Source organism: Lagopus muta, chromosome 1 (assembly GCF_023343835.1).
Source record: "Lagopus muta isolate bLagMut1 chromosome 1, bLagMut1 primary, whole genome shotgun sequence".
In the NCBI taxonomy this organism is placed as follows: domain Eukaryota; kingdom Metazoa; phylum Chordata; class Aves; order Galliformes; family Phasianidae; genus Lagopus; species Lagopus muta.
The window spans coordinates 190,483,800-190,511,358 of NC_064433.1; the positions used below are offsets into that span (position 1 = coordinate 190,483,800).

The window sequence follows — 27,559 nt, forward strand, 5'->3', positions numbered from 1 at the left end:
AGATTTTACACTTAACTGCACCCATGGTTTTTCACCAAAGGGAATCAGTCAGCTTTTGTGCATGCAGTGGATGGGGCGGGGGGAGGTATTAATCACAGTGACAGGCATCAAGTCAGCCACAGCTGTCAGAATTGTCACCAGCTGATGCTGGACTTTGGAGGTATTTAGCAGAAATGGCATCGTTACAACTTTAAAGGCAGCAAAATAGAGTTAAAAGGGAGACAGATGCAGAGGGAGGGTAACAAAACAAAGTGGCAAGTGGGCTCTGTACTGCTCAGTGCTTCTGCTTGCTGCCTCTGCCACCCAACTGGCAGCACGTGCAGAGAAGTCGATCCAAAGGCATGAAAAACTCTCCACCGAAGACATAAAGCAGTTCATTTCAGCTGCAGCCAACATGAAATTTCCCCCTTTCTTTCTCTAGAGTAAATAATTAAAAGCATTAGTGCTTGTTGGCATTGTGCTACACCGCATCGTGTCACATTCCATAAGCGCTTTGCTGCGAGATAATGGCACTGTGTGTTTCCAGAGTCTGATTCATTCACAAGCCCAGGATGTGTACAACCGAAAGAGAAAGGGACAAAACCCTCCCTTGGATGTCTGTGCTGCGCAGCAACCGGCAGCTCTGGGCATTGCATGCCCCTTCTAACTCCAAACCCAAGCTAACCTTACAGTAAATTCTTAATGTGATTTGCAGCATATTAATCTCTCACCCTGACCATGGGAGTGAGCACCTGGCTCTGTCATGCAGTTGAGCTGGATGTGAGCTGTATCACTTTGGATTTGCAACAGGACGGTTTTTGATCATGAGCCACTTGCCAGTGCCAACATTGTAAAAATTATATAAAACAGACAATTTCCTCAGCTGCTATAAATAGTCAGCTTTGCTGATGGAGCTGGGATCTGTCAGTCCCTTTAGATGTGTAGCTAAGTCACAGCAGTTTAGAATCATAGATTCTGAAGGGCGAGAGCAAAAGAGAGGCTGCTTATTTCTTTTAATTTTAGGAAAAAAAAAAAAACAAGCAAAGATCAAGTCTGTATGTCAAAGCTTTTTCAATGTAGGCATATGACAAAAAAACCAAAACTATTTGACAGAGCTGTACCGGCAAAATCTTGTGTTTGTTTGCTATTACTGCAACCAAAGACACCCTTTGCTGATGCACTGTAGTTCTGGGAACTGCTTCATGCAAAATCTTCAGAAACTTGCCAATGTAATCATGTCTGGTTGGACAAGGCTGAACTGTGTGGTTTTCTCTTTATTTATATGTTTGTCTCCATCTGTATGGAAGTCACACAACAGAGACAGAGAAAGCTGATGAACCCCCTTGTACAAATAGCTCCTCTGTGCCTGAAGTCGGAAAGCATCAGAGAAATGTGCATAGCTTCTTTCAAGAAGAATAACCTTACATGGAATAACAGTCACATTTCTTAAATGTGCAGTGGGGGGCAGCAAATCTGAGAGTTATTTCTATTCCTCCAGGGCTTCCACATGGGTGGGGTGGCACCCAGCTGCTTGCGCTGAGCCTGCATGAGTTGGATGCCACTGAACGGAGCCTGGTGAGGAGTAATCATCCAGGTGGCAGAAGCATCGCCTAATCCTCAGTCACAGAGTACAGTGACTGACTGCAGATGAGTTTTAGGGTTTATGTAGCATACACTTACACATAAAAAGCACGGGGAACTGAATACACTTCAATAAAGGTACACATATTCAGAAATACCTTCTGCATCAATTCTTTCAGAAAGAGGGAGCAGCAAGTTCCCAGCTGCACGGTGGGTTCTGGTTACAGGCACAGCTGATTAGAAGCATTTGTTGGCTGTAATTTGACAAGTGCAGCAACTCAGGTTCAGGGCACACACACTCTCTCATTCAAGCCAATGGATTTTCTTGCCTTGCATGTAAATGCTGCCTTGTAGCAGCTTGTATGCCTAGACCAGAATCGTGGAATCACAGAATGGTTTGTTTTGGAAGGGACCTTGAAGATTATCTAGTTTCACCTCCCTGCTGTAGGCAGGGACACCTCTCTCTAGACCAGGTTGCTCACAGCCCCATCCTGCCTGGCCTTGAATGCTTCTGGGGAGGGGCATCCACATCTCTGGGCAACCTGTGCCAGTGTCTCACCACCCTTTAATGTAAAGAATTTCGTCCTAATATCTGGTCTAAAACTATTCTCTCCCAGTTTAAAGCCATTTTCCCTCGTCTTGTCACTACATGCCCTTATAAATGCTAGCAGTTGTATGGTTTGAGCCTCCAAAATTTGCCACTGCATCCACATTATAGTATCAGTGTCGACAGAGCTGCTCCTTTTTTGTAATTCCAGCAGCAAAACCATCCAAGGCATCCAGAGCTGCAAGCAAATTTACTTAGATGTGCACTGTAGAAGGTACTTTCTCATGTTGCAAGTAATTTATTTAAGAACTTAAACATGTTATCCAATTCTAACTAACTCATTTACACTCTGCCAGGCATTCTCTTGGTTTTGTTTTGTTTTTTTTACCTTGCCCTGTTTAAGGTAATGATTCTTCATAAACTGTCAGAGTCTGAATAGGAAGCTTCTGCCTTGTTTTTAGTGTCCTTTTATTAACTTCGATAATGGACACCATGGGTTAAAAGTCAGCAAAGCATCCTTTGACAGTGACATGGACCTTTTAAAAAGCATTACTTGCAGGGTGTACAATTCAATCAGATGCATACTAATGAAAGAACAACCACCCAGAGCTCTCGTTGACTGTGTAGAGCCAAAGCTTGACAGCCTAGCATCAAGTACAAAATTGATTTAAACCCCAAAAGTCAATATTTCGCTTTTGCAAAGGCACTTTGGCACTTGAGAGGAAAGTTTGCATGTACTGTACACATTAGATGGGAAAAATACTGAGAAGATGGCTTGTTTGGACTTGATTTTGTGCACCTGTTGTTTTCTATAAGCTGCAAAAGCAGCAAAGTGTTTATCCGTGCTGCTAGAGAGAAGCTTCAACTCGTTCTACATGTGCACATATCACATTGTGATCACAGTGACATGGACCTTTTAAAAAGTGTTACTTTTTAAAAAGTAAAAAGCCCAGCTTGGAGAACCAGTACATATGCATAGCTGATTTTCAGCTCAAGGTGAAGACTGGGCTTTTCTCTGGTTGGAGTCCTTGGTGGAATAGCAGCTCCCTTTTGTGCTGTTACTTAAAATAAAACAGAGAAAAAAAATAAAGGTAGCTTTCCAACTGTTGTTTAGCTACTTCATGGAGATTATCCATCGCTTCCCTGTTTGCTTTTATGATTCATTTTCTTGCTTAGTATTTTGAAAACCAGCAGTGCAACATGTCGTCAGAGCAAAAGATGGATTTCACAGCAAGGTACTTGATGGTATCTCGATGGTGGGAGAAGCCAGTCTGAAGATCAATTCTGTGGATATTCATCTTAAGGAGAAATTCAGTCATTCAGAATCCAAGAGACCTTTGAATTGCACCACTGATTGCAGCTTTTAAATATTAGGGAGGGAAAACTGACATCTACATGCAACTCCATCATCTGGATACTGACGACCTGATTCACCTCTGTCTTCATTTTGGTGGCTTTATTTATAGACTGTCCCAGTCTATACAGAGCCTGGCGTCAGATGTTTCTTAGAGGAGGGAGTTTCCTACAAATTGCTGTTTAAACTCCTAGTGCCCCCTAAAAGGTGCTGGGGAAGACCTGCTTCAGTCTTTTATAGCCCACCTGATGTCAGGAGGTCCATCTGCTTAACAAGTGGAAGCCCCCTAGTTCCCATCACCAGTGGCACCCAAAGGAACAGAGAGTCTGCGGGGGTATTTTCAGCTGGCTGATGGTGTGAGGGTTGTGAGCCCCCATGTGCAGCTGGTTGAGGCATGGTCCTGGAGCCAGAGCAAGGCTCTTAGCTTTCCTGGCTGTCAAATGCAGAAGTGAATTACTTTTAAACAGATTATTTCCTCTGCAGTGAGGGATTTCTGTGGGGTACGAGCACTGCTGTCCAAAGTCACACTGCCACGGTAGTCATCACAGCTACTACTGTGCAGTCTGAGTTCAAGGGAGGAACAAGTGATTCATCCTGCCTGTTTTTATCCGCAGCAAGTAAGGAGAAATATTTCCTCTGTCTAACCCAGACACTGGTCAGGCATCAGGCCATCAGAATACAGCAGACATATGAATGACAAATGTATGGAGGCACCAAGCAAGCTGGGAAAAAAAGGAAAAAAAAAAGATGAGTGAGTGCATTTTTAACTTTGAGGTTAGCACATTTGTCCTGAACACCATCCCAAAACCTAATGAATCAAAAAGCGTAATCGTTACATAGACTAATTTCATAACAGCATTGCTCACTGAAGACTAAGGAAAAGAAAAGGAACGTAAAGTTCAGAGCTTTTATTCAAATTTTGTCATATTAGCTCCTCACTGGCAATCTTTTTATGGTTCACATTTATTCACTTCTTCATTCACACATTTCTCTCTAATATTTGCCAAGTACAAGCTTCATTAACTGAATTATCTTTCAGTCCTGCTTCATCTGTGGTTACCAAGCCAGTGTTAGTCAATGGCATTTTAATGTCAAGAAACAAACAAAAAAGCAACACAAGAGCAACTTGATTTTTTTGGGTGTTTTTTCGCAGTCAGGATTTCAGTGTTACATTTGAATGCTGACATATTTCATATGAGACACACTTTGAAGGGCCATTAGAGGAAACTAACCTTACAGGGATATGAATGAAACTCTAAGCTATTTAGACTTCCACAGTGCCTAGCTATCTTCTAGAGATACTGAACTTCAGCACTGGGATCCTACGTCACTGGCACCTGGCATCCAAGGCTGTGAGAACTCCTGTGCTGCTGATGGACAGTGGGCGTGCTGGTGATGGGTTGATGGTTGGATTAGATGATCTTAGTGGTCTTTTCCAACCTTCGTGATTCCATGATCCTAAGATCTCTTCTGCTGTCCCTTCAAGTCCAAAATCGCTTCGTAGGCTGTGTTCCATAGACTCTGGGAACAGTTAGAAATTTGAAGACTGTTATTTTCTGGGGTTTTTTGTTATTCCTCAGTGCTCTGTTAGCTTACCTGGTCCTTCCGAAAAGAGGGACTGATAAAATCCAAGGGGTTTTTTTTTGGAAACCTTCAGCAAGGAGGAAAATGCAGAAAATTGTCTGTTCATGAGTAAAGCAGGATAACCTCCAAGAAATCATAGTTAGCCATCTCATAACTGATTTTAAAATGTTGTGAGAAATGTAGTATACTGTGTGCAGAGGTCACAAGGTCTGGCTTCTCTAGAAAGTCCTCTGAATTTCTGCAATTATTTGTCCCAACAGTGGTTTGCTTTTAAATGCAGAAAGCTCACTGTGACTTCCCCTCTATCCCTCCTATGTAAAGGCATCTGTAAAAATTCAGTTCTGCCTAAGTAGCTGTAACTACAGAGGGTTTGTATATAACATACAGCAGGATAATCTGAGTGTCTGCCCAGTGTTTAAGATACAGGCACATACAAAATGTAAGAGAGCCACTGCTGCCAGCATTAAGGTTCTGCTTCCCGTGGGGCCAAACGTCCACACTTCACCATCACTCAGAAATTGTGGAAGAAGTTAAAGAGAGCATATTCAAATAAAGGGACAGTTGCAGTTTTGGGAAATCAAGAACAAATTCACTTCATGGGTTTCCATATCTTTTGCAAATCCTCTAGGACATCTGTTACCACAGAGGGTAAGACCCTCAGTAGTTTTGTTGCATCAAGAAAATCCTGCAGAGCTGCAGTAATTGTCAGTAGGAAGATTTTATAGCTTGTGCTTTCATCTGCACCCTTTTTTCTAATGTTCCTCCACTTGAGAAGAGGAAAATAAAGGATCATAAGGCAAGGGAGATAGCTGCTAATCCCAGTCAAGGTATATTAAATGCAGCAATGTTCAGACGTGACAAAAGTGTTCAGAATTTGTACATGAATAAAATTAAGAACATTCTGGGAGGAAAAGCTACCTACATGTCAGGAAAAGAAATATAAGCAATAAAATCATACGAAAAATCACATGGGCCAGAGTAGGATAAATGTGCTGTCTTTACTTAGCAATGAAATCACGGAGGGTATGCAAATAGAGCACGAAAATGACACATTTTAGTTGATTCAAAAGCATTATCCATAATAGCATCTGCAATGTGTCTGCAGTAATAGTGAGTAAATTGGAATTTACATAACTGGTCTTTGGTGGCAGGCTCTGGCTCAGTGAGAATGGGGCTTTTGTAGGAAAAGACAAACGCTAGGAGGAGGACATCCCAGAATACCCGTCACTTAGTCAGAAGTTCACCTGTTTGCCTCTCTTGTTTTCTCAGAGGGTTCATCTTGGGTATTGTCTGTAACAGAAACATGGATAGCTGAACTTGGGAAACTTTGGGATGCTGCTCCTTTTTAGACTTTGAGGCTTTTTTTTTCTGGGATGAATTAAATTCTTGGGAATGGATAGATGGATGAACAGCCCTAGAAACTGAAAATCTGTAATCCTCCCCTGTTGTTTTTACTGTCTCTCTGCTCATTAAGTTTCATTTAATCAGTAGTTCCAAATAATGTCCAGTGCAAGGGCAGCTGGAGGTCTCCACTCAGATGGTGCTGCAGAACTGATGGAACCTGCTTTGGTTCTGGCATTCCTCGTCTGTAGCAGCCACGGTTGCTACTCACCCTTCCCATTAGCTTGTTCAACAAGAGTTGGCCTTACATTGGAGTCCAGAATAGCATTTTTAATTCTGGGTATACTATGGGGAGTCGGACCTGAGATTCCTGGGGAGAAATTATCTACCCAAATGCAAATTAATGGCACAGACTTCTTTTTGAGCTGATTATTGTCTGTTGCATTATAGTAGAGACAACAGTACTTTTAATGTGAACTATAGCCTTCTTCAGGTAAAATGAACCCTAAAAGCACTAATTCTTATGTAATATATAACCCAGTTCCAATGTCCAACTTAAAAAGGCCAAACAGAGATGCATATTCTACATGTAGATTCAATTAGGAAGGTGAAGTGGAGTCACCATCCATGGAGGTGTTCCAGAACCATGGAGATGTGGCACTGAGGGATGTGGGCAGTGGGCATGATGGGTTGGGGTTGGACTTGGTGATCTTAGTGGTCTTTTCCAGTCTTATTGATTCTAAGCAGACAACAGGCACCTTCATAACTAATATTTCCCACTGTTTTGCTAGATCACCTCAACCACCCTACAGTTTTGGAATAATTTAACTACAATTATTAATGAGATTGTTTGAGTTAATATAGGGTGACAAAGGAAAGGATGGGAAACATCTTTAAATTTAATCTTGTGTCTAAACATCCAAGAGCCTGCAGGGATTTGTAAAAGCTTCCCTTGTTCTTTTCCTGAATCCAGGTCCTAATCCAAATGACAAAAGTGTCATTAAACGTCCTGGTAATTTTGTCACCATTCACTGTAACTTATGACACTGTACACTGATTCCTGAGCTCTCTGATTAGAGACTAAATGAGTGTTAGTTTTTCATGATACTAAAGTCTAGTTGGGAAGTATTAGATTGATACCTTTGTTTTTCAGGTAAGACATCAGATAACTGTTGTGGATTAACAACTTGCAAGCTGAAGTCTACTAAAATCAAAGAGGAATGTTTAATGGAGCCCATATCAATATTTTGAACTTCCAGTCTCCCTTAAGTTCCTTCAAACATGTGAAAGTAGTTAGATACAAACTAAAAACACCAAGATGATCAGCACTATGTTGGTCTTTTCCTGAGTGTTTGCCTTCTTCAATCTACCTCCCTCAAACTCTTGGCTGACAAACAATGATATCTGGAGTTTTACTGAAAACAGCTACATCACCTTTCTTTACATCTTTCTTCGTTATGCTTTGCTTTATTTTCCTGACACCTCAGTTTTTACGCCACGTGCATTTTTTACTCAGTGTGAGTACATCTCTAACAATACAGACTACTGCATTTTGTTAAACTGTGTAATCCTGACACAGTTTTATGGCTTTCTCTGAACTCAGTCTATGACTAAATGTGTTCTCAGTCTTCCTGTTGGCTTAACTATTGAAACTTCTTGAAGAACACAGGCAGAACAAACTTCACTGGGAGCTGTATATCTATCAGAAAATTGTTCTTAAGTGTTATTTCTCTAGGCTGGTTGTATTTTTCTCGCTTTATCACAAATCAGTGTCACAGATAGACCGCGGTTTGCAAGCTGCAATTGTGAGTTGGAGTTAGCCTGGCTGTCAGGATGGCCTTATTGCAGTCCTTTAAGCATTCATAACTTTCTTGCATGAAACCAAAATATTTCTCTAGCCAGCTAGTGGGTCAGTGCACGTGTCATTAGGACACCTGGAACAAGCACATGTTAGTTTAAGATATGTGGCATCCAAGCCGTCGTACACTTTGAAAATGCCTGCGCAGAAATGAGTGTAGCACGGAACTACTGACATCCTGAACCTTAACAAGATTTCACTTCTCTTTTAGATCATCCTCCAAATCTTCAAAATCATTCACGACTCCGAACTCCACCACCTCCAATATCACATGCTCACACCCCTAACCAACATCACGCAGCCTCCATCAATTCCCTGAACAGAGGGAACTTCACTCCACGCAGCAATCCAAGCCCAGCTCCCACGGACCACTCTCTGTCAGGGGAACAACCAGCCAGCACTCAAGAACCAGCCCACGCTCAGGACAACTGGTTACTGAACAGCAACATCCCGCTGGAAACCAGGTGGGCCATTCTCTTCAGTACTTTACAACAGATTGTGTGTGCTAAGGATGTGATGAAACGTCTGTACCTCTGTGTAGGTAGCTGATCAGTTTGTGGGCAGGTGTTTGGATGACGTATTTTGAGTTGTGTTTATCCTTCTTCATGTCTTTTTATTTGGATTAGGAGAAGAGAACATTGCTCTTTTTTCATAAACTGAAAATACTGTCTTTTAATAACTGCTTGTAAGGCTATTTTCCTCATTTAAAATCAGAGTTAGGATCACAGATTTAAATGGTTTTGATTTTTTTTTTCTTTTTTCTTTTTTCTTTTCTTTTTACTTTCCCTATAATGCCTTCTCATCCTACATGTGGTAGGATAAATTAATATCCTACTTAAGAAACTGAAATTAGTCAACACATTGAAAAGACAGCCTTCTTCTAGCTGTCAAGCAGATGCTTTTGTAGTACACCTTTCAGAAAGGCTGATCTTAATTTACCTAATGAGGAGAGCTCAGCTGCTGCATTCTGCTGTCCTACAGCATCGTTCCAACAAGCGCCCAGTACCAGACAGCACAGCATCAGTCAATTAATGATGTTTTCATTTAACTTCTAATTTTCCATCTTTGCAACATATCAAGGTTGTAGCAAGGTTGCACTGAGTTGTTCTGGTTCATAACTTAATTTACAGGCTTTTTTGTCCAAACATGTAGATTCTGGAAAAGGGAGTTCTACTTCCTCAGCCTCAGTCTTCCCACCTGCCTGGGAGTACATCTTTGAGTCGCCCCTCTTGAAACTCTGTTTTCACGTTCTCCACAGGTTTTGCTTCACTGTTTCCTTTGTTGATGAAAAGCCATTGGAGATGCTGGAGCTATGAGCTCCTGTGCACGGTGTCTTTTTTTAGTCTAAAAAGAAATCTTCCAGGCCAAACATGGTGCGCTGACTTAGCTGCCTTTTTCCCCTTGTTAGTCTTGCCTTCTCAAACCGACCAGAAAGATTTTAGACAGCAAAAAAGATTTACAGACTGAAAACTGAGCCAGGGGCCAAATTTGTTGCTTCACTGCCTGTGGGAATCTCATTGAAATCAGTGGTAGCTGTGTCTGTATCCTGGGACAAAATGTACCCAGTTTTGCCAGCTTCTGCATTAAAAATAGGTTTTAAAAATTAATATCTGTCGGTCTCTTAGAGAAGTAGCTGTGTCTGCTGGCTCCCTGAAACTTCCAAAACAGACCTCAGTCTAACATTTTATGGCATTTAAAGATAATTAATTTCTCTGAGACTGCTTAATTTAAAATACCCAACTAAGAAGCTGGCTCCGAAAGATTAAGACAAAATTATAAGCAAGTACTGCAAGTGTGATTTGGCAACAGTTTCAGTAATTAAATCGTCTTCCTAATTCTTGAGCATATAGGCACAAGCACTGACTTCTATGTATTGTTTTGTTTAAAAAAACTATTGCATTATAGAATACTTAGTGGCTAGTCCAAGAACCCTTACGTAAGTAGTGGTCTGTAATTCTGGAACACTGCCTTTTCCTAAACCAGAAGTGACAGTTTCTTCAGAGAAGAGACGTTATCCTGTTTGAAGAGTGCCAGGGCATCCTCATCTCTGACCGCAGTCTCTCAGAACACAACACCTAACAACTGAGAATGAATCACTCTGGAGGAGTGCCAGAGTTTAAACTCTTACCTGAAAACGTCCTGCATCCAGTTGCCCAATTTTGGTAATGATCAAAGAGTGAGATGAAGAGGCAATTGTACCACATTATAATTAGTACAGGAGTTTGTAGTGTACTTGGCTAGTACTGAGTTGTTTCTATTAAACTGTAAATAAGTGTGTGCTTAAAGACAGGCCTCATTTTTCCCCACAAAATCATTGGGGATGAAGTACACAGTTCTTTCTGCAGGTTGGGTTGTCACATTGTTACTGTCAGTTCAACTGCACTTCTTACATCTACTTACTTGAGGAGTTCGATCTGCATCATTTAATGGTGAGAATGCCTCACGAATCACTCGTATTTGTAGCTGATCCAGAGTTTAAACATTTTATTAATTAGATAACAGATGCTTTGAAGACTGATGTGGTTTCTGACACTGAGCATGGGATGGCACAGTGTTGCCCAGTGTTCTAGAAGACAGTGAACATGTTGGAAAAGCACGCCAAACAGCCAACATGCGCACTGACAGAACATGACTGACAGGCTTTTTTCCCTCACTGAACAAACATTAAAAAAAAAATAGAATAACCTATGATTTTATGCACTGCGTAGATGATTGGCAAATCTGTGACAAATCTCCACTCTGATAATCTGCTCTTCAAGCATGCAGGGAACTTCATTTCCTTTGGTAGAATTCTGTAGATGTAAAAGGCTTCAGATCTGTTCGGCAAACTTTCCCAGTTTGCCAGCCCAGTTTCACCTGTTCCATAGAGTCAACTTTCCCCACTGCAAAGACTTTTAGAACCAAAGAAATGACTTCCACTTAACAGAATAAAATGTCCAATATGTAAAAAATAAATCCTGACCAAGAGACATTAATCCAAGAATTAAGGCCTTTGAAGTATAGCAATAGGAGATTACTGTAATCTCATGTCAAAAATGGAATTGTATTTCTTTTGAATATTCCTTCTTTTTAAATTTCATATTGGTCAACACTGAGAGCAAACATGAAGGAAAAGCTCCATCTCTTAAACAGAGATTGTCACAGGCTGTGAAACGTGCCTACAGTTCTAGATTTTTAAGCACCCTAGTGTTTGAGGAGGTTTGACTTTAACTGTTGGGGACTGTAAGCAGCATTCAGAACTGGAAAGTTTGAGTGGTTTGTCACTGCCTGGAAATTTCCAACATGTAACACAAAGGCAAGCAGAGATATGTCACACGAGTATGACTGCCATGACAAGCATATCCCATATACAAAAACTCTATATGTTGCAAGACGAAGAGCTTCTCCTCTTCTCCCCCTCCTCTTTTTTCATTTCCTTTCACTTCCTTTCCTCTGTTTTTCCTTCTTCCTCATTCTTTTCCTGTCTGCTCCCTTTTTTGTTGCTTTAAAAGCAATATATTATCAAGGTTGTGATGGGAAGATCTTTGCTCAGCAGTCACTCCTGACAGGTAAGTCAGTTCTCCCAGTATTTATTCCTCACTCTTCCTTCTTCTTAGGCATCCTTTCTGTTCCTCTACATTTGACCTTGCAGGGAGCAAATAAATGCCAACTAGATGGACGTCTGGTTGACAAACCTGCAGCTTGCAGGAGACTTCCATTCCCAGAAAATTTCATGTGATAATTGTGTAAGGTCAGATTCTACTACTCAACTCACAGTGAGAAGGGAGAGTGGTTTGTAAACAGACAGCTTTTCACAAGTAATCTCCAAGGGAGGAGAATCTGCCCAGCCTTCAGCGAGGACAGTCCTGCATCAGTTGCATCGGTGACCAATCACCTCTCTTTTTCACATGTGCACATTATAAGATGATGCAACCCACTCACTCCTCTCCTGCTCTTTTGACACAAGTGAAATTCATGGAACCAATCTAACATGGATTTTAACTACTGATGAACTTCCATTGATCAGCGTTGCTAGATGCCTTGCCCCTTACCCATTAAATGCTTGGTGCATGCACATACGCTGCTTCTTTTTGCATTGAATTCAACATCCAACCTTTCCTGCATTCCTAGGGAATGTGAGGAAGCAGCAAACACTTGGGGATGGATTGATGTCTCAAATGCTATGGCACACAGCTCGTGCATGTCGATCCACTTTGCTCCAAAGCTGTGAATAGGAGTGACTTTACTTGCATTCAGATTAAGGAGTAGATCTGTGCTGGCAAAGAAGCCTGGAGGCCTTCAAAAGCAGTGAGTTGAACTAAGCAAGTACTGGCATTAGCAGCAGGAAGGAGGAGGAAGTAGAAATGGAAATGAAGGTTCAGGACATTTCATAAGAGACAGCATCAAGGTTTGTATAATGTGACAGGGCTGGTTTCCCTTGGTATAGCATGTTACCTGAATCCAGTTTCTTTGACAGAAGAGTTCTCGTTTGAGTTCACATCATGTCACTTATATCCTGTAAGCGCTTAATCCTGCATAAGTGAGAAAGTGCCACAGTGCTGTTATGTTCCTTTTGCTAGTTTTGGCCAGGGAATTTATTCATGTTCAGACTTAGAATTTTGATGCTGAAAAAAGGCATGGGCAAAAGCAGGACTGGTTTTTGGTTTTAAAAAAGATGGGAAGAATGTACTTTTGTCAGATTTTGAGAACCAAGACCAAAGGTGAGAAAGACAAAATCTCTTCCCAGCTGTGCCTTTAACTTAATTCTTTATGTTCCTGCTATTCTCCTCAAAATGCATAAAACAGTTTAGCATATATAGGTCAAAAAGTGACTCATCAAAGTACATGCTGGGAAGGCCAAATACTGCAAAATATTTCTATTGTGTGCAAAATCAAATGCAGGCTTTTTAATATTCAGGCCCTGTGTATCTTGCCTATGGCCTGTATTATCCAGATTATAGCCAAAACTCTGCTATTGGAATTTGGGTTCCAGTAAAACCTTTTTTCAACTTCAACCTGTTTATCGCTGATAAACTTTTTTGTTTGGAATATTCATATTGAGCAAGAAGTTCAGAAGTTAAAATAGAGATTTCAAAATGAAACTTCTAAATATCAAGCTCTCACTGTTCCAAAGTGGACAAATTAATCAAGTTAGCAATTAAAAAGTTGTCAAATCCAAAACCGAAACAAGCAAACCAGCAAAAACGTAGCACAGGTTCATTTGAGATCCATGAGGATGTTGTACTTCCAGTTGTTGGCCACAATGAGAGAGATGCTGTGATGTGCCTTTTCACAGTAACAGGAGTACAACAAGGTTACAGCTGTGCTGGACTGACATCTATTTTTTAATCCAGCACTTCAGAAGTTTTCATGCGTCACTGGCAATAAATAATGTGAAATGAACAAAGGCTTCAACTCTTTTTATACATGCACATGGGTGTGTGTGTTTATATGTGTGTAAATGCATATATATGGTGCATATAAAGAGAAGGAAACATTCTTAAGGCTGTATATGTATATGTGTAGCATTTTATACATATAAATATATGGCTCTTCATTCTAATTCCATGCACAACTGCACTATAACCATTGTGGTTTATAAGATCACACTTCATATATGCATGACTCACTGGCTTCATTCATGTTTCCATATGTATGTAGAAACATAGCAAAGCAGACATTCCTAGAGACATTGCAGGACAACCTCATTGAGATGGACATTCTCACCTCCTCCCGACATGACGGTGCTTACAATGATGGGTATGTGACACTTATGTGGTCTTCCTGTTTACTGTACAGTTGTTATGATCCTTGCATGAAAGCATTTGGTCATATCAGTGATGTTTAAGGGCAACACCATTGCTGGCCTCTTCAAAAATGGCTTTGAAAAAATGAGGTTCTGAAGCAATGTGTCCTGTACGTATTAATGGTAGTCTCATTAATATGCTAATGAGCCACCGCATTCCATTTGTTTCTTTCCTCTTGCTTCAAAAAAGTCATTTCATTAGTAAGAAGTACCTACAGCAATTTTGAATCCCATGCAAATTCAGAATAATTTCATTTTGGTAATGATCTTAAATCATTATTGTGCTAGCAGCCTGATATTCCATTGTTAAACTGGTACCTTATCTAACAAAAGGTTCAGTGTCTACTAGTAGTATCAAAACAACCCTTCAATTGATTTAAACACCCATTCTGGCATTTCTACTTAACTTTTAATACTTAACTTTAAAGTTATAAACAGCTTTTAACATGACAGTGCCAAAAATGTCACTGTTATATTGGCAGTTGTAAATTGGTGGCCATACTTAACCAAAGACCTAATTGGTGTTCTTGAATGCTGTAGGTACCTCTTTGCCTAGACCAGATGCATCTGTCTAAACAGATACTTTCTGAAACACAGAAGAGTATCTGAGTCCTTGTAAAAATGAGTGTTTTGATCCGGAGCGTTAGTAGAAATAATTGATCTTTCTCTAACGGTCAGCAATCATGCTTTGAGTACCTATAAAACCAGGGCTTTAATAGTACAAACACCTACTTCAGAGAGTTATATGTCACCTTATCTTGCATGAATCAGTGGCTTTTCTGCATGGTGATGTTTTTGCATGTCATTTCCCCTGTGACTGCATAAGTGACTTCCAGGGGAAAAAAAAAAGAATCACATCCACTGGCTTGACTGACTCCCATGGATCCATGACTGGATTTGTGCTGGCTGCAAGTCTGGCCCTACAAACCATGGCAGAAGGTGCAAACTGCATGGGGACTGATCCTCAGTCCTCACGTGTGACATCTTTATGTGACATCAGCATGATGAGATCATGGTCAGATCTGTTGGTCACATTTAGATCCCAGAACTGGAATGCCTTCTACATCATGATTTCCCACCAGAGTTAGATTTCTCGTTTAGGATTGCCATAAGCGAGCTCCCATTGGGACACTTCATTTCAGGAGCTCATGGACCACAGTAATTTCTGTTTGCTTTGTCATAAGTCTCACAGAAAGTCTCAGAGGTCCTCATAGACTGGCTCTCAGACTGCAGTCATAAAAAAGAGCAAAACGCGATGCCTCCCAATGTGTCACTGGACAGGAAACGCTGCTGCCATTGACAGTAATTCACACTTGTTAAAGTAGGCACCAAACTGAAATGCTCTGAACCACTTTCTGGAAGCAGGTGCCTGCCCCCACTGCCTTTACACAAGGCTTGAACTCTAGTTTGGTGTTTTCAGCCATCCCCTTGCCCATCCCCTTTAAATTTGCAACATGGAGACAGCGTCAACATTCCCCTCGTGACAATTTGGGTGCTGTGGAATGGCTTAAGCTCTCCTCCCTCATCTCCATTCAGCAATGCAGTATCAAAAACGCTCTCATGCAGTGATCAGTCAATGAACTGGGGAACACTCTCCCTTCTTTAACTCAACTCATGCTCCCTTTCAGTTGGACACGTCCCTGGGAGCTGAGCAGGCCACCAGTCTGTCGTAGCTCTGCTTGAGGTCTCCATTTCACTCTAACGCCAGCTTTCCCACAGAAGGGACTCCTGCCCTTGACGAGTTCTCTGTGGCATTGTTGGCACTGTGACTTTTTTTGTGTTTGATTTGAATTTTATTCTTCTCTTTCATGCATGCCATCCGTGTCTTTAGCCAGCATTGTGTGGAACTGCTGCCCTCAGCCCGGCAGCTCTCGCCATCCTCTCACCTCACGTCCCTCTTTGTGTTGACTGTTGGGTGGAATCACTTGCTGTTGGTCTTTTTTCCCCCAGGCACTTCCTGTTTAAACCTGGAGGCACTTCTCCCCTTTTTTGTACAACGTCGCCGGGATATCCCTTGACGTCCAGCACTGTGTACTCACCTCCCCCTAGGCCCCTTCCCAGAAGTACCTTCTCTAGGCCTGCCTTTAACCTGAAGAAACCCTATAAGTACTGTAACTGGAAATGTGCTGCCCTGAGTGCCATTGTCATCTCGGTCACACTGGTGATCCTGCTGGCGTATTTCATAGGTAAGTTTATTTCTGCTTTCTTTCTTTTTTTTTTTTTTTCTTCTTGCCTTTTTCTACAACGTCACCCACAATGCTAATGTTTGGGAACAAGAGGTTCAAGCTGATGGTATGCAATAATGGGGAAATAAGGCCTCTGTTGGATGAGGACATTATGGTAGGGAACAGTATTTAGCCTAACACGTGCAGAAGAGTCTAGTGGAGCATAAGTCAGGTGTTGTGCTCCCGTTCTGTGCTAGAGTGAGACAAACCCACCAGATGTTCCCAAAGCATTCAGCCAATCTGAATTAAAGCCAGCAGTAAGGTGCGTGTCCTAATCACGACTGCATCCAGGTCAGTGGGAATTCTTTGCCATAGATTAATGGTAGCAGGGTCAGAACCAAAGTCTGGACAGAAAAATGCCTTTCATTGCACATCCACTTAACCAACTGTTTGGAAATTCACAGTGTAAACCTGGAGGAATAGGGAAGGACTGAGTCTCAGTTGTAATCCAATGAAGCCTTCCTCAACTACTGCAGATCAGGGAAAATCTGCTAATTCTCTAGAGCAGCACTGTTTTCTTCTTCAGCTGTGCATGATCTGACTGTCTTTGGTTTATAAAGGTTGTCAGTGCTCCTTCCAAAATAACTTCAATGTTAAAAGCAAAAATTGTATTTTGCCCTCTGTAAATTTGAGGTGTTAACATTAGTTTTGCTCAGCCAGGCTTGATATTTATATTATAAATGTCTTAGAAAGGTCCACTCCTACCCTCCCATTTTAAGCTGTCAGCGGTGCAAACTGTAGTTGTCAGATATGTACAGATGTGGTCATAGGTAAGAATGCTGATGTCTCGTGGCAAAATGAGTCCTTTTGATTTCACAGTGAAGTCCTGTACGCTAATGATCTATAAAGGGTTGCATTTAGAATTACAAATCTTAGCCTGGATCGAAAGATTTTTACTTTCATTTCACAGCAGTATAATTAGCACCACCACAAAGGATTGCTTTTACTGTGCTCCTTTCATGTGCACGTCTTTAATGACTGATATTTCTCCACTTCTGCCTTGTATCATACTTTGGTCGCTTTCATGCCTCCTGTAAGAGGAGCAGGAATGATTAATTAACCAACATTAAATCAGCAGTTAGTTTGATGGAATATGCAGTCAATTTTCATCATTTGCTACGTATGTTTGGACTTGCCTTTCTCATTTGTCTGGTATTCTCCTTATGCCCTGAACGTGGACATTATCTCAGTGTGTCAGAGGAGTATCATTATAACTCAGGATAGCGGTGCCTGTTAGTTCTGCTGTGCCATTTGATAGATGAAGAAGACTTTGGTGGCTTTGTGCTTGGTATTCTCCCGCACAAAACCCTTTCAAAGTTCTGAAAAGATCGGGCTTCTTTTTTAGAATCACAGTGGAGATGGTGGACAGGTAGGTCCATTGAGTGCTCTCCCATCCTGTTATCTCCATTCAGGTGAATTCTGCAGCACCTGCCAGGCTCTGTGGCTGACTGGGAAGGTGCCAGCAGTGTTGATCAGGTTGAACTGCTGTAATTATGGGTCATAATTGCTAATTTCTAAAGGAACTATCAATTATTAAAAATCAAATTTGATGGTTCAGCTCAGCATAAACATATTTAACAAAGATTGTCTCTAGCAGATCCAGTGTTCTAATCAACAAGCAAAAAGGCAGATATTTAATTAGATTTTGATGAAAAATTGTGTTTAATTTCAAGTATAATCAATTATTAATTACTGTAATGAGTGACTCTGGTGGGGTTTACTAATTAACTCATTTAAAAATTATGAATAACCTTTTCATTTGTAATTATTTTTTACATCCTGTCAAGTTGCAGATGAGAATTGTATCACCTAGCCCGAAGAAGAATTGTGGAGTCAAAATGTTTGTGCTTTCATTAAGTTAAGCTGAGGCTTTCAGCACTCTGATAAAACCCACACTGTTATTTACCAAACCATTTCATTTTTTTAAATAACCTGATCTGTTTGCAAAGCAAGTGGTTGTTTTTCCTCTAGTTTACTTTTCCCCTGTTTTTGTGTAATTGCATTTTATTACAAATACTTTTCCTCATTTAAGCAAATTTAAGCAGTATTCTGCTCCTTGTGTTGCCCTGGGGACCATCTGAGTGGTGATGTACAACAGGTCCTGAGTAGGAAGGGATGACCTGTATAGGAACACTATTTCCCCTTGCTCTTGTTAGTTAAGATAACCACAGAATTGTAATGACCATCTATATTCTCCAAAACTGAGGTCATTGAAGAGACTTCCATTTAAGTGAATGGGCTTTGGATCAGCTCACAGGATCACAGAATGATTACAGCATCACAGAGTGGCTGGGGTTGGAGATACTACTGGGTCCATCTGGTTCCCTATGCTCCAACAGGGGTACGCAGAGCAGAATGCCTGGCACCATGTCTGGGGGCTTTTGGAGATCTCTTTGGAGAAGATCCCAGCCCCTCATTGGTCCAATGACAGCACTGGGCATTTACTCTTTTTTTTGGTTTTTTTTTGTGCACTGATTAGTTAATGGAAATACACCAGATTAATGCCTAGGACTTCAGGTTGGATGGAGCCCTGGGCAACCCGATCTAGTGCCTGACTTTGTGTTTGGCAACCCTGCCCAGGACAGTGGGGTTGAAACTAGAAGATATTTGAGGTCACTTTCAACCCAAGCCATCCTATAATTCTGTGATTTGAGAATGCTCTTCACAGTATCAGACACGTCACAGTCCTCTGTTTAAATCTTTAAAACTACCCATCACATGTCCTGACTATCTGAACAAGAGTGTGGAGCTGGAGGTGTCCACAGTTCTGCTGCTGCCACCACTTTCTGTGTGACAGATGCTCAGACACACCTCGGGTGACCACCTGAGAGAAGCAGGGCTACATGAAACAGTGAGCCATTTGGTTGTTTCTGGAATTCTTTGCTGCAGCCAAACCGTTTTTTTCTTTTTAAACTCATCTAAAACACTTCCTATATCATTTGTTTAAGGCTAAAAGCCAGAGTTTCCATTACTTTAAGGATGACTGAGGTAGTCTGAGGCTCAGTTATCTTACTGGGCCTTTTCAAGAGGGGAGGAGGCATAAGTAGAAGTCCACAGAAGCTGAACGGCTGCTATCATGTGTCACCGCTGTGATCGTTCCAAAGCTTTTACCGGGCTGAGTCACTGGTCCTGAGAGATAATGACAAGCAAAATATAACAGGGTGTATTAAGCACCAGAAGCTGGTTTTCGTTTGAATTAACTGGCTTTTGATTGACTTGTTGCCACCTTTTCAAATATTCAAAGGCACACACCAAGGCAGCAGCAACAATGCACATCAAAGTTGCGCACACACACGGCTTATGCAAATCCTGGTTGCTCTCCAGCAGCTCGTCTGGTGGGGTGAGAACACCAAAGGGAAAAGCGGTGGCAGATTGGGACTGTAGCATTAAACCGGCAGGAATGGCACCACTGGAGCCACAGAAATGAAAGGCCTCTTTAAGCAGCTTGCCACTGACCTGCAAATTTGTTGTTCCAGGAGGTCGTGGAGAGACAGCACTTTGAAATTAAATTGTTCATTTTAGGATCGTCCCTTCTGTTGACAGTCATTGTGGCTTCTGGATGGCACGAAGCCCTGCCTTGGAGGGGCAGTTTAGAGAGAGATGCTTATGGCAGAGATAATACCATGAGGTATGCTGCTCTCTAAATGCTTCACTTGCACATTCAGTACCTGGTAGATGCCAGCCCTGATAGCATAGCTCTGTAAAGTCTCTGACACTGCTTGCACTGCCTGGGAGGTGCATTTCAGAATACAGCAATAGAAATGACCTGTTTGGTCGTCCAGCTCTCCATGCCCAGCAGCTGCTTGGCTAGATCCATGGAACAGTTTCTAAATGAATTAGTGAAGGAGAATAGATTCTTTCTTCTGAAACAGAAGGTATTATCCTCTGCCTGATGGAGATTCCAGATGAGATGGGAGCACGATTTGATGTAGTTAGGCACTTGCAATTTTCCTATACTTAAGCATGTGTTGCGGTTACATTTCACGAACAGCAAGAAAGATGGACATTTGATTTAAATTAAAGTTAGGGCTGGAAAACATATTATGAAGCCAAAACAGTCATTCATTTGATTGCAGTCAGAACTCTCTGACTTTTCAGGTCTCCATTCGTCTGAGCTCTCTTCAAACACAGCTTCTTTCAGAAGAGAGCAGTGTTACTTGCTACAGACACAATGCTGTGATACTGAAACCACTGTAGGACTGTGATGTGTTCGTAAAGTGTCTTTCCATGTATTGTCAGCTAACTTCAGCACAGTCTCTCTGTGATTCTTTGATGAAATGTAGCAAACCCCATTTAAAGCAGCTCTCCAAAACTCTTAGCTATCTAGCTGGTCAGCTATGAATGTGTAATATACTTATGAATGTGTGCTTACATCCCACTTAAGGACAATAGGAGACATTATTAATGCTTAATTCTTAAAATTGAGCTATATAATTGGGGCTATGTGCCCCAATAGTAAGGCTTTTATTCAACTTAAAGTACAAAGCAGTTTGTTACCCCAAGTTTCTTTCTTTTACTGCTTTAGTATTTCCCTTCTGATCCCAGATTAAGTTCTGCTTTGCAACTCTTACCATTTGTTCTTTTGATTCATAGTGATTTTTCAATGTTTTCCATCTTATCTTAGATAAAATGCAGAAGCTCAACAATCTGTTCTAGCAAAGCCTTTACATTATGAGCTCAATCTGCTACCTACAGAAGAGCTTCCAGGTCCATTTTTGGTTCTTTCACATATTCCCCAAATTACTGCACACAGCACACTTTGTAATTCTGGGTCTCGTTTACTTCATTTTACCCTTAGTCTACAAAATGGTGAAATCCATTTTGAAAAGGGCCATAGTGTCATCCATAATATATTTTATGTACAGTAGATGCTTGTAAGACTTAACATTTCCGGATGCTGCTTGAAAGGGATCATCATCACAACCCAGCGATGTCATTTTAATGTTACAGAGCAGTGCCTGAATATGTGGATTTTTTTCTGTTAAATCTGGCTCCTGTAGTTCCAAAAGCACACAAGCATGCTTAGTGCCAGTCCCTCAATGACAATTCTACAGTTTAAATTGCATCCAGCTCTTCAGTTTTCAATTTTGAAGTGGATTCCCATAACATCTGATTATGTATCATTGATACAGTGTGAAAAAACCCTTTTTAACTCTCTATACCCAATGATATTTGGAAAGCATGGGCCTTATCCTTCACTTGCACATGCTCCTCTTAAATTGGAGCAATCTCATTTACTTTAGCAGTTGTTTAAATGCAGTCAGAGTCGATGGCATCGGTCCCTGTGTCTGCAACAGGAGCTGGACCAAAGCTAGTAAAGTATTTTTAGGAATCCCTGATTCTGGAGGTTGACCTGGCTAAAGACAGCAAATACACTCTTCCATCCATTCTGAAGTGTCAGTTCTGTTGCTGATCTGCAAGTGATCTCAACAAAGCTAAGAAATCATGAAACGTGTCTCTGGCACACGGGGAAATGCTGTCACAGTGAGCTTTCAGCCTCATTTCAGCCAAGTCACGGGAATCTCTTCCAAGGTTTGTCCTGTAACAGAGGTGGGGATCACAGGGCTTTGTGTGAGCCTCGGTTACACTGGGCTCTTGTTAAGGAACCAGGCAGGGCAGCTGCTGCAGGCACAGCTTGCCAGGTGCTAGTTGAGCAATGTGGAGCTCAGGATGCTGCCAGCAGGGATCTGTCAAAGGAAACTTTCCCTTGTCGGACCTACAGTGAGTTAATGACTTGCTGGAACATTTCAGCCCCAGTCACTTCATGGCGTTACCCCTTGTTCCTCTCCACATGCACACACACTGTGCTGTACAAAGCACTGACACATCCCCAAAGTGCATCTCAGTGTAGCTGCACTAAAGAATGTGACATATATGTTTTGCCTGACATGGCCAAGAAAAGGTATTTGGTTGTTTGTAATGTACCTGTACACAAAACAGTAATTATCAGGGATGAGAAACAAAATTAATCCAAGATGGGCTATTAATTTCCACTCCTGCAATGCCCTGTTGTGTTATCTTTCACTGCTGCTTTAGATGCATGGTGATGTTAACTATAACCCACGTCTTATTTATCATCATCTTCAAAGTCAGGAAGAGTTGTTTGCAATATGTGTATGGGTTTTTTTTTGTTTTGGATTGTGCTGTGCGTCTTTGGATAGTGTCAGCTTTATAGTTCAGGGAAAAAGAAATGCAGGTAATCTAATTGCAGCCTTAAAATAAAGGTTGTAAAGATACAAGATCTCACTTCAGAGCTATTCTTGTGAAGATCAATTCATTCAGGTGGGCGTTAAAAACTTCCCATAGAATCTCCACGAAAGAACATTTGCTGCTTCAACCTGACTAAGATTTGCAACCTGACATTAAAAATGTTGGAATAGGAGAAATACACAATGGTGTATCCACTATTGAAAAAGAGGCACAGAAAATTCTGCTGGAAAAGAATAAGGGAATATAAAAGAAACACGCTTGATTTTGCTTGAGTTGCCAGATGTGACAAGTGGGATAGGTGTAAAACTGAGGAGTATTAAAATCGAGTTATTCCATTTGATGGCAATTTCTGCTTTGCGAGTGGTTAGCACTTCTGCAAGGTCTGCAGTGCTAAGGAGCACATTCAAGCCAGACATCTTTTATTAATGGATTCAGTGTTGATTCTAAGTGGGAAGGGTGCATTCCCTTAATTCTTATTTAAAACTTCTTTTGTAAATGTTAGTGTTAAAAGCCATAAACACTCTTAAATCATGTCGCTTAGGACGCTTTGGGCTGGTGACCCACCCTTTGCACACCAGTAAGTCACATATCCACTTCAGATCATAGCTTCCCAACCTAGGTTTGAGGATCTCATCAGCTTCTTCTGGGGATGAAAAAAACCTTGGATTTTTGTTACCAGCCTCTTGTGCTACTCCTCAAGTTACTTTCAGCCTTGGCATTCCAATGGCCGATGTCCCTGCCTTGCAGACACAACTTATGATCATAGGCTGGAGCGCCTCTCAAGGTGGAGGGAGATGGGCTTGTTCAGCTTGGAGAAGAGAAGGCTCCAGGGAGACCTCTTTGTGGCCTTCCAGTACTTGAAGGGAGTTTATTAGCAGGAGAGGGACCGACTTTTTACATGGTCTGATAATGATAGGACAAGGGGGACTGGCTTTAAACTCAGAGGGTAAATTGAGGTTAGATGCTAGGATGAAATTCTTTACTCAGAGAGCAGTGAGGCACTGGCACAGGCTGCCCAGGGAGCTGTGGGTGCCCCATCCATGGAGGCAGTCAAGGCTGTATGGGGTCCTGGGCAGCCTGAGCTGGTGGGGGACAGGAGGTGGGAGCTGGATGATTTTGAAGATCCTTTTCAACCTAAACCGTTCTATGATTCTATGAACTTGTGCTCAGCTTTGTATCTCATTGCTATGTGCTCTGCTCAGCAAAGTTTCAGATTGACTTTGGATATTAGGAAGAACAACTTCTCAGAAAGAGTGGTGATGATTTGGCACAGGCTGCCCAGGGAGGTGGTGGAGTCACTGTCCCTGGGGATGCTAAAGAAACACGTAGGTGTAGCAGTGAGGATTATGGTGGGGATGGGTTGGACTTGGGGATCGTAGAGGTCTTTTCCATCCTTAATGATTCGATGACTCTATGCATCTATGTCAGCCATTGACAATAGCACAGAACACATTGTTTGAATCGTTCACATTTGACAGCTATCCAGCTCTCCTGTTTATCTGATCCATCCTCAGCATTGTGGTTGTCTCTTCAGTCATCGAGGAGTCATCTGCATGTTTATACATCCATGCTTTTATCTTTACTTATATAACACCGGTGTTAAGGTTGAATAACTTCAAGCCCGCTATCAACTGTTAAATTGCATCAGAAATGTCACCGTTTGGTGGTTTTTTCCCCAGTGCTGCTGGTTTCGAGGGCTGTCAGTGAGCTTTTCATCCCCTTTGGAGATAACTGAGGAATATAGTAGGTGACAATGGCAGCCCTAGTTGAGCTCACTCTTCTGACTGGTTACTCACATAAATGTATGGTAATTAAAATCACTGAAAGGAAGCCCATTACTGAAAACGTTTCTTTCTTTCCGTACTGCTTCTGTATTGCTTTTTACTGTTCTAAATGTTTGTTTCTTGAATCTGAAAATCGTACCAAATTTAGGCAAAGTCACACCGAGTTGCATCAGAAGCTTTACAAAATTGTTATTGTGTCAAAATATGAGTAACTGTTTGCTTCCTAGTATCTATTTTTCAGAAGAGCAGTATAAATGACCTGAATTAACATACATTCACTTTTGTCATCCTTCATCAGTTGAATTCCATGTTATGTTTTCCATTATTTTGTCTGTAATAGATGTCAGGCTACTCAGTGCAAGTGACTTGCATCCTCTTCTTTTCCCTTCTTAAATATTTGTACAGCATTAACCCTGTTCTAATCTCTTGGTTGCTGGTTCAGTATTAATCAGTGAGTCAGATTCCTCCTCTGCTAGCTCATCTCATTTACTGGATGCAAGTTAAATGAGCCTACAGATTTAAAAATGTTTGTCCTTGAATAGATGTAGTTTAATATCATTCTTGGTTATTAATGGACTGGAAAAAAAGTTATTTCCTGTGAAATAATTGCATTGTCTTAGTTGTTTTCAAAAACCAGAACAAAAATACTTACTGAACATCTCAGCCTTTACTAAAACATTATTAACAATTTCCCCGTCTCCATCAAGTAAATAGCTGTATCATTGCTCAGCTTACTGGATTTCAATACCCTTTAAAAATGTTCTATTGTTCTTTCTTTTTTTAATGCTATGTGTTTTTTTGTCTTCAAGTTCTCAGTTTCCTTTATCAACTTCCTGCACGATCTGAGATTTATATAGATTACCCTCTGGTTTCCTATTGTTTTGTTTTTTATATATTACTCTTTCTTTCTGCTCATTGTTTTATTTTGACACTGAATTAAGAGGTCCTTTTGTCTGAGTCTGATTCTCTCTCATCACTGTGGGATCTCAGGGAGGACGAGTTCCATTTCGAAGCAGACCACCAATATGATTGAATCTCTCCAAAGCAGAGTGAGGCTGTGCTTCCAGAGGGCCCTATCTGATCTCAAGGTTTGTCATACAACCAGACAGCAGTAACACAACATCACAGTTAGCCCTCGAGATGTTTGATCCATTCCTAAATTTAAGAATGTTTAATACAAAGAGGTATGAGTTTAATTTCCATCTCTTTTTTCTAAATGGAAAGATGTGTCCTCTAAGCTTTTATAAGCTTTTATCGGTTGCTTTTAGTGAGTTTTTATAGTTGCTATAAGCCCCCAGAAAAGAAAATAACAGCATGCTGAACCAAAAGTGCTGACCTTGCCTTTATGGCAGTGGCACAGATGTGCTGCTATAATCTCCATTTCATGGCTTAGATTGACCTTTGCTCACAGACACTGAAAAGAGATCAATCCTACAGATCTAAATATCTACGTGAGTTCTTCTGCAGTCTTTGTTTTTATTTCATACTAATTAGTGTGAAATAACATAATTTAATTGCAGTTAAGGGGAGGGAGAAAGAAAGAAATGGTTCCAACAATGTGCTTTTTTCCGTGTCTTTAAATACCACACATTTGTGTGGGAAAGCAGTCATAAGAGTAAGCTCAGAGATGTCAGTGGCAGTGAAAAACATTCCGTAGTTATAGCTTAGGGTTTATCTCCTGTTCCTTTTCTAGCATAAATTAGAAGACATCTTCAAAGCCTCATTTGCAGCCAGGTCATACCTTTCTATTGGATAAGTGCAGTGATGCATTCTCTAAGGTTTGTTTTTGCCTGTAGTTGAAGGTGAGGTATGTGTTAGGTACACATCTTTACACCATTAAGTGAAGTGGTGCTGTTAAGTACACAGTGTAGGTAACGTGTTAGATGACCTGTGAAAAATAGAAATGTCCAACCCACTCTTTCCCTCTGTGACAAGATTTCAACACCACTGCTTATGCTGAAGCTTTAAAGCTCCAAAAGGACCACTTATGCAGTTTACTTTGAGATTTCAGAATCTGATGCTCAATAAATAGGTAGGTAGAGGTTGTTGAATCGCTCTGTTTAAATGAAAATCTAATAAACTCTCTCACCATCCCCGTCCTTTCCTGCCTACCTCTTCATTTGATTTTATCATACCTTCAGTGCCAAGCGTGTCCTTATTGCAGGCAGAGGCTTGTGCCTGGGAAGATGATGAGAACAGCATATGTTAACTGTTTTCAAATACGATAGCACGAAGCGCAGCAGCAGCATCACACCTTGCTTGCTTGGTACAACTGTAAGCATCACTTCATTATGTAAAGAGACTCTTTAGAAAGCAAAGCAGAACCAGGCAGTTAGTATGATGATGGCTATGCTTACACTAAGTGTTTAAAAAGAAGCTCTAATTTGGCAATCAGTGGAGCAGAATCTCTTTTAGTAATGGTAGAAATTATAATGAAATCAAGCATCAAATGGTCTTCCTTGGGCCCTTGGTGGAAGAAACCCTCACAGTCAAAATACAGTGATACTGCAAATGGTATTAATCCCAGTGGTCATTAACAGTTTCTTCATATTAGTATACCTCTTCAGCCCTGCTGAGGCATGGGCTACTCCAGGTTGTGAAAGAAATGTTTCTGGGCATCCAATTGGTCCAACTTGGACACCTCTTGTACTCAAACCATCTGTAGAGAATGATCTCTGGTAGAAGGGACTCTACCATGATTTTGGCCTGGTCGGACAACCGTTGAGTTCCTGTGCATAGGAATCCCAGCTAGCAAGGACCAAGTCTGAGCTGTGGTCTGTTGAGTTTCAGTCCTCAGTAACACGTCTTCATATTGTTTAATTTGCTAGTATTGATGTAGTCTTTGGGGAAGAGAGATCAAAGCAGAATGCTGTGCCTCTAACCCATGATGAGACAAAATTAGTATGGCCTGAGTGATTATAGGTGAATGTATCATAAACAGGTTCATGCAAGATGGGTGCTGAATCTCTTTTGCAAAATCTTGCCTTTGGATCTGCTGCTATTTTATATCGCTATTGCGGGTACCAGGGAATGGTGACATCTTTTTCTATTAGATACAACAAGCAATAGTGTGTGCTTTGTCATATCTCTTATCCGTATGAAGCTGGCTGCCTTAAAACACAAAAATCTGAGTTCAGACATGCTCAGTAGGGACCTATTTAGAATACTATAGCAAAACTGTCTGCGCTGAGTGTGTTCCTTCCCTTTCCAACCCCCTCCTGTTGCTACCAACCAGGCTGTACATATGGCATCCCTAGAAAGCAATTGAACGTGCAACAATGCTGGAATTGCCAGGGTTGAGTGGCAATCTC

The 27,559-nt window shown here is 41.2% G+C and overlaps 1 protein-coding gene across 1 annotated transcript in view; it reads left to right on the top strand.

The window, feature by feature from the left end:
- Positions 1-27,559, top strand: part of TENM4 (teneurin transmembrane protein 4) — a 1,593,907-nt gene that overhangs the window by 1,371,571 nt on the left and 194,777 nt on the right. The window contains exons 15-17 of the mRNA XM_048933792.1: positions 8,456-8,708; positions 13,885-13,983; positions 15,980-16,215. Of these exons, the coding sequence (XP_048789749.1) occupies positions 8,456-8,708; positions 13,885-13,983; positions 15,980-16,215 (588 nt within the window). The remainder of the gene's footprint in view (positions 1-8,455; positions 8,709-13,884; positions 13,984-15,979; positions 16,216-27,559) is intronic.